This window comes from Sinocyclocheilus rhinocerous, unplaced genomic scaffold (assembly GCF_001515625.1).
Source record: "Sinocyclocheilus rhinocerous isolate Xijiao unplaced genomic scaffold, SAMN03320098_v1.1 scaffold196, whole genome shotgun sequence".
NCBI lineage: Eukaryota > Metazoa > Chordata > Actinopteri > Cypriniformes > Cyprinidae > Sinocyclocheilus > Sinocyclocheilus rhinocerous.
Window position 1 is genome coordinate 729499 of NW_015633546.1, and position 7718 is coordinate 737216.

At 36.7% G+C, this 7718-nt stretch overlaps 2 protein-coding genes across 2 annotated transcripts; both read right to left on the reverse strand.

Moving 5' to 3' along the window:
* Positions 1-189: 189 nt before the first annotated feature.
* Positions 190-2303, reverse strand: LOC107744488 (uncharacterized protein C9orf40 homolog). The gene is made up of 2 exons (XM_016558161.1): positions 1804-2303; positions 190-457 (listed from the first exon to the last, which is right to left on the reverse strand). Exons 1-2 carry the CDS (start codon positions 2182-2184, stop codon positions 302-304), a joined length of 537 nt encoding a protein of 178 aa, XP_016413647.1. The 5' UTR covers positions 2185-2303; the 3' UTR covers positions 190-301.
* A 116-nt stretch (positions 2304-2419) lies between these two features.
* Positions 2420-6175, reverse strand: LOC107744489 (carnosine N-methyltransferase-like). Its single transcript, XM_016558162.1, has 8 exons — positions 5988-6175; positions 5236-5431; positions 4917-5083; positions 3933-4073; positions 3643-3821; positions 3425-3538; positions 3217-3320; positions 2420-3135 (listed from the first exon to the last, which is right to left on the reverse strand). Exons 1-8 carry the CDS (start codon positions 6134-6136, stop codon positions 2959-2961), a joined length of 1227 nt encoding a protein of 408 aa, XP_016413648.1. The 5' UTR covers positions 6137-6175; the 3' UTR covers positions 2420-2958.
* Between the last annotated feature and the right edge of the window lie 1543 nt (positions 6176-7718).

Here is a 7718-nt window from a genome sequence, read left to right on the forward strand (position 1 = left end):
CTTGCTTTCACAGCTATACTGAAATAAAAAAAAAGTACACTCATGATTAGTCCAATATGCTTTCACACTTCTGAACACTTAACCTCTGTAGGACAGGAATGTGAGGTCATGTGACCATCACGTGTTTCTACCAGAATGGAAGCTTCTGCTGGAGGCCTTCATGCTGTTCACAGCACAAGGCTTTGTTTATATGTTCATCTAGTGCAGACCAGGGGGAATCATCTCATCATATCCAGTCAGGTAATTTGGCAACACCTAGACAACATCTTAACAAGAATGTCACAGTGCATTGAGGATCTCCTCATGTTTCCATCGCCTCCAAGTCTTTGGTGGAAGAAGCTATGTGGGACCCAGTTGAGGGTTCAGTCTCCAGGAGAGCGAGATCCAACTCAGGCAGTGGATCCCGCCAGAACTGGAAGGAATTGAACGGAGAGAGGTCCTCATCTGTGTGCATCACCTAGTGGGATACAAGCAGAGCTGAATTTCCAAAGTGTTTACTACAGCAACAACCTGCACCAAGACGGGGGAAGTTTAGTAGAAAATGCTAATTATACCTGAAGTACCTTAAAGTCAGAGCTGGGTAGATTACTTGCAAATTGTAATCCGAAACTGATTCCAAATTACATGACAAAAATTGTAGTTAATAATGCAATACATTACACATTTTAGGTAATATAAATCGGTCTACTTTTAGATTACTTTGTTTTGACCCATCTTGTTTATCACATTGATTTAAATAAGATAATCTTGTACCATATTGATACAAAGATTAAGAAAATATATTCCATTCATTGTTATTAACAACATGACGTGCTTAAAACATCACATTATGTTAATGTTTCCCTAACTGGGTTTTGTGAAGGAACTGTAGGGGGTTTGAGAGTTTAATGAAATGCTAATAATTAATTAAATCATAAAATGTTAAATTAAATAATTTTTAAATCAATAAATAAAACGCGTACTATAAATATAAATATTTGATTTGATTACCTGCATGTCATGTGACCATTAACCAACATCAGCGAACCATGAAGATGCAAATGTGATGTTATTATGAAAATATTTATTTTAAAATCTCAGGGGTACTTTAAGTAACTATATTTATGTGAAAGAGGATCAGATGTGCAGAATTTGTGCATTTTAATGTGTTTGAAAGACAAAAACCTTCCAAAGACATAGAAAGTCATGGTTAAATAACCTACTGAGTGATAATTCAAATAAAAATTAACATGTTCATCAGTAGTTGATGCAATGTTGAAACACTTCTTAAACCTGAAATGATTTTTCTAAATCCGGTAGTCAAATGCTGCATATTTTCTGAGTGTATAACCAGTAGGCTATTTTTGAAAGGAAAATGTAAAAGATGAATATGATGAATTAGGGAGAATCAATATTAATTTATTACTATTGTGTAAATAATATGTAATCACGCAATCCATAAAAAAGTAACTGTAGTCTGATTACGAGTACTTTAAAAATGTAATTTAATCTAATTACAAGTACTTAATTTTTGGAATCTGATCATCCAGATTAATCGGTTACTACCCAGCACTGCTTAAAGTTTCATTTTCTTTACAAAATTAATAAAAATTAATAATAGTGTTAAAAAAAGAAGAAAAAAAAAACAGTCGGGCCAAACAGAATGACAGATAAAACAATAGCTATGCCTACTGAAATATGTGTATACTGATAACATATTGGTCATGTACTGCCACCTTATGTTCATCTGCAAGCATTGCACATTGTTCCACCTGACGCCACACAGTAACACGAGAGTTTGCGCTCAGGTGTTTGAAACTTTACCTTGTCTCCTGCAGTAATGTTATTTTCTTCGTCTGTCTGTTTATTTGAGTGCGTCTGAAGCGCGCGAGATGACCGTCGCGTGACAGGTCTCTCAGCACCATCCTCGAATGTTCTAGACTGGCACGTGTTCCTGTCTGCCAGCACTGAATTAACCCTGTTTGCAGCCACCTTTCTCGGTAGGTTATCTGTATCCAGTGAATCTTCGAAATAGCTCGGTCTTTTCCTGCAGCGTTGTCCAGCCAGCGTTAATAACGAGGATGGAATTGCGTTTTGGATTACGTTCACGCCTCCGACCGGGTTGTCGTTGTCGGAGAGAGAACGAAGACATCTTTTATGAGGGATTTCGGGATGCAAAATGTTCTCTGCTCTCCGTTTGGTCATGTGTGCGACCAAAACTCAGCTTCTATAAAAGAGCGGGAAAGACCTTTTTTTAGTACGCAGAAGTTGTTTCTCAGCTGTTTACGACAGTTGTGTTGTATCTTAAGTTGAATACAGCGCCCTCTGTGGCCAGAGAGGACAAACAACAACAACGTTTGTTAGGATAAGTGTCATAATTTATTCACTACCTTCCAAACAATTATTGTGGATTTTGTGGGGTGAATAATAAATAGATTCAGATGCTTAGAACAAACAGTCATGAGTATGAAACAAAGTTCCAATTGTTCTTGATTGTAAAAGTTTTATTACAGTACATGTACAAGATCATGAAAAATCTGTTAAGTTTAAAACAACTTTATTTTAATGCTGCCAACTAGTACAATTGTGATGGTCAAACGTATTTCCTAGGAGACACTGGAGTACTTGTGCAAGATCCAGAGCAGACTCATATTCAGACTGTGAATATGATTTTGATCATAGAAACTCTGATAATGTAAACAATTGCAAGAAAACACTGAAATGTATGTGTGGAGTGACAATTAGTTGTGAAGTTGTGAAGCAGCACCCAAAATCCTGAGGAATATGAATGCAAAGCGAAGCACCAAAACATAACATATATTTTTGGTAAATATCTGAGACGATTCAGCGCACAATAAAGCTCCAGTCTTGTTGTATTACCAGGAATATGCTATAATGTTGGCATTCATGATTAAAAACATCAGTTTATTATTGGGCAATTTGTCTGTGAATTCGTCCAGAGCTTCACCCTTCTAAACGTCATGTTGACTTTTTTGTCTTTAAAGAATCCTCAATCTGGCCATCTCTAGGTGTCTGATCTCCATTGATCAACTGTTCTGCAGGTTTCCGTACAATAAAAAAGACACAGTCGTAAAGGTACTTGAGCATGGAGCGATCGTTCTCTGTGTACGTGCTGGGAACAGACTCTCTCTCCAACTGTTGAAAAAAAATACAGTAATACAATTTATAATAAAAATGTATTCTGATTAAATAAAAAAAAACTGTTTAGCTATTTACCTCCAGGACAAATCCATATTTTAAAATGACAGCCTTTATTTCCTCATAGCTCAGCTCAATGGACAATTCATTGGCCATATTCTCATAGTGGTAAAGAAGTGGACCTTTGAGAACAAATACAAAAAGCATTCAGCCACATGTGTGTTTTCAGGCTTTCATTTGCAGATAACATTTGACTGAAAATGATTATGCAGAATCTGTGACTTACCCAAATTCATCCAGACACCACCAGGTTTTAGAATATTCCAGATGGTTTCAATGTAATCAAGAACATTGTGGGCAGTGTCAATGAAGAAACAAGTAGCAACACAATCCCACAGTTCTGTATGGAAGATAAAACTTTAAATGTTATTGTATGTTGTTAATGCTATTTAAGTGCAAATTATAATTATGTTCATGTTTATTCAAATAAACACAAAAACTCACCAGGGTCACTATATACTTCCTGGAAGTCTCCAGCGACCATAGAGAAGTCCGAGTCTGCTGGGAGACTCTGTGGATTGACATCGGGAAAGGACACGGGTCTTGTCTGATCTGAGGACATTTTGTTATTACTGAACTGGTGAATCCAGGGATACAGTGTCAGTGCATTTTCCTTATCACACCTGAGAGACAAAATATTAGTTAGTGTCCTCATAAATACAAATGTCATGAACATTCCGACTTCATAATTCAAATTTGCTGTCAGCATCATTCTATCCTAGAATGTGGTTTACCTGTTCAGAACAAAATTAGAGGAGAAGAGCATGAAAAAACTCCACTCGTTGCCTTGGCACGAATAGCCCAGATGAGCGATTTCCCATGCAAGCCGACCCAGACCTGCCCCCGGCACTAACACTTTGACCTGAGACACCTCACTGAAGAGAGAAATATTACAAGAATTTCACATTTATACATTTATTTATAATATATAACATATACATTTATTTGAAATAGAAATCTTTTGTATATTTTGTTACATTATAAATAATTTACTGTCACTTTTGATCAATTTAATGTGTCCTTGCTGAATATTTAAGAAAAAAAACTGTATCCACTGATCTATAATAGAGAAATGGATTGCTCATGACATCATAAAAAAAGTGAAGCTACTGCACAGTGCACCATCATATTGCTATTCCCTAGTATTCCCATATATTCTATAAAATTAATAGGAAATTGTACAATTATAATTAGAAAACGAGTCACCGTATTTATATCTGCACATCCTCACAAGTCAAACGTCCTAAGCATGTAAATGGTTATTTGTTTAAAAGTCATTTATATTTATATAGTGAGTATATCACAGTTTCCACAAAAACGGTGTTCAACACTGATAAGAAATGTTTCTTGAGCACCAAATCAACAAATTAGAATGATTTCTGAAAGACTGTGTGACAATAAAGACTGGGGTAAAGGTTGCTGAAAATTCAGCTTTGCCATCATGTGTATAAACCACATTTTGAAATATATTTTAAATATAGAAAACAGTTTTTTTTTTACATCAAAATATTAATAATATAACAATTTTACTGTATTTGTAATCACATAAGGAGCCTTGGGGAGCAAAAGAGACATTAAAAAAAAAACACTTTCCAAACCCAAACTTGTAAATGGTAATGAACAGACACACTATACGTGCATCTTACACTTAGCCAGTGAAGTTAAAGCCATGCACCAATGAGAAGAATTTCACAGAATGACATGTTTATTATATTTACCACTGGTCAGGAGGAAATAGTCTCTGGATCTCCTCTACAATAGGTTTATAGCAGCTGTCCCTTTCCGCTTTTCCTGCTTCACTCCAGTCACGGACAAACTGCTTTAAGGTTGACTTCAGCTTGTCCATGTCAAAAGTCGAGGAAGGCCGTACTTTCCTTGGGTCACCCTTTAAAATGCAAGGAAAACATTATAGAATCATGGACTAACTACAACTAACTAAAGAAGAAAAAAAAAAGTCACACTTCTGTCATCACAACAACCAAATAAAAAATACGACATTATTAATTGTAAGACCTACAGCCACTGATTGCCACCTACATCCTGTCCATATTCCATGTTCTCAAACATATGGAGGCAGTTGTGCACTATGGCCTGCAGCACCTCTTGGTTTCGGTCGATACAGTAGCGAATCTTGGTCAGATTGGGAATAAAGTTTGTCAGAAGTTGCTGGTGGTGATTTGGAAGGCATCGGAACTGCCGCTCGGCTCGATTCACTCGTTCATGAACATGAATTCTGAACATATGGAAGACAAAACAATATTGAGGAGGGGAGAGAGAGAGAGAGAGAGAGAGAGAGGGAGAGGAAGAGAGGGAGAGGGATAGAGAGAGAGAGGGAGAGAGAGAGAGAGAGAGGGAGAGGGAGGGAGGGAGAGAGAGACTTTTTGACTTTAGTTTTAACACACTTTATTAAAATATCTAAAAACAAACGCTACATTATACCCCACACATATCACATTGCAATGTGTTCAGGAGGCATAAAAAAACGCCTAATCAAAATGACAACCATCACCAATTAAACATTATTTCCCAATCCTCACAAAGTGACAGCAAAGCTCCATTTGCACACCATTTGAGAGAGAAAGAAAGAAAGAATATGGACTTATTGTTTAATGGACCAGTGCATTATTTTAAAATTCAAATCAAAATTTACAAGCAGAGGGGTTGATAAACAGAATTCCATAAGGAAATTTTTAATTGTAAATATTAAAGCTCAAAAAGAACAGTTGCTCAGCTTGTGTTGGTGTGGAGCAGATCTTTGGTCTTTGATGCTCCAGCAATCAAGTGTTTACCTGTAGTATTTAAACGCGTTGATGACATTCCAGAAATGTTGTCTCTCTAATCGCGCATCTTTCTCGGAGGAACATTTATTCCTCTCCCGATAGTTGTAAAATACCTCTGGTTTGGACGCTGCTACTGTTTCATTCGTGCTGTCAGCCATTGCCGAACGCTGCAGGCGTAAGTAGTCGACAATCGGCAACAAAACAGAATACAGGGAAGATAATAGAACCCGCACAGTCGATTCGTGGGTTCATTGCTTGACACGACTCACAGTAGTCAAATACAGACACATTGAAAATATATTTGTATATAAAGTATCTGTTTGGGAGACTAAACAAAAACATCGCCAATGATGCCCTACAACTCAAGTATCAAGTAGTTATAACGAATACATTTCTGTCAGACGGTTAAATGTTTGTAGGCTATCAATCATGTAAATAACTAGGCCTACTTCTTTCAGTTTATTAAAATTGTAATTAATAAAATTCTAATTATATTATGTATTTTCCTTTAAATAGCCTATTTAAGACTGTTGTTCCATATGGGAACACGTTTCAACAATATTTTTATTTGAATCCTATACAGCCCAGAACAGCTTTGAAATTTTTTTCCTCCTGAACTTCAGACAGTAGTCCGTTTTTTCTGTAGTGTTTTACAGTCTGTTTTATGTAAAAGCAGCTTTGCACAAAATGCAACTATAACAAGTTATAACTCTCTAATATGTTAGGTAGAATGAAAAATAAACTTTAAAGAAAGCACAAAAGAAAGAGAAACCATGCATGCACAGCATGGCTGAGATATACGTATTTAACAATAGAATTGTAAGAGCCCATGTGTTAATGTCGATGTATTTTGGGCTGTCACCACTTGGGGGCAGTATGTGCACATAGGGTTTTTAAGTCGGCGTTTCATGCACGTAGGTTAAGCAGGCTTGGTGCGTGAAGTATACAGTTTTTACCACACTTCCGGAAGCTAAGGTGTCCACCATTCATCATTGCAAGTATGTATTTCCATTATGTTCAATAAAGTAATCTTAGACTGAAATCGACATGAAGACTGGACATTGGATGTGTGTGTAAAGCATGCGTTGCTATTCCAAGCCTTCGGCAGTTAGCTGCTGTTACAAGAATAGTTATCTATTATAGAAGTTGGGTAATAAAAAGGGCTCTTGCTGGTAAGAGAAAAGACTGTTTTACAACATTTCTTTGATGTTAGAAATCTGTGGTGTCTTTCAAAAGAGAGGAACAGGAACTGGCTGGCTAAAAAGAGTCATAGAGGATTTTGATGCTAATATTTTAAATGATCATATTTTTGATGCTAATATTTTGTGTGGCATCATGTATACAGATGGCATTTAACAATAATTTTTGCATATGCTGCCAATTTAATTTGCAATATTTCAAGTATTTTCAATGTTATGTTTTTTAGAGTTCCACTCCTCCAGCACTTATACTGGAGTAGCAGGTATTCCAAAACTTTCTGTTTTTACTACTGTTACCAAAATGGATGGCCTGGAGGTTAATTACTATTGGCGCTTTTCCACTGCATGGTACGGTTCACTTTTGGGGGGGTTTCCACTGGGTACAGTACCTGGTACCTGGTACTTTTTTTAGTACCACCTCGGTTGGGGTTCCAAGCGTACCGTACCGTTACCAAAACGTGATGTATAAACTCTGCTGATCACGGATTGGCCGGAGAGAATCGTCACTACCTGCGTCACTGAACTTGCGACACAAACACAA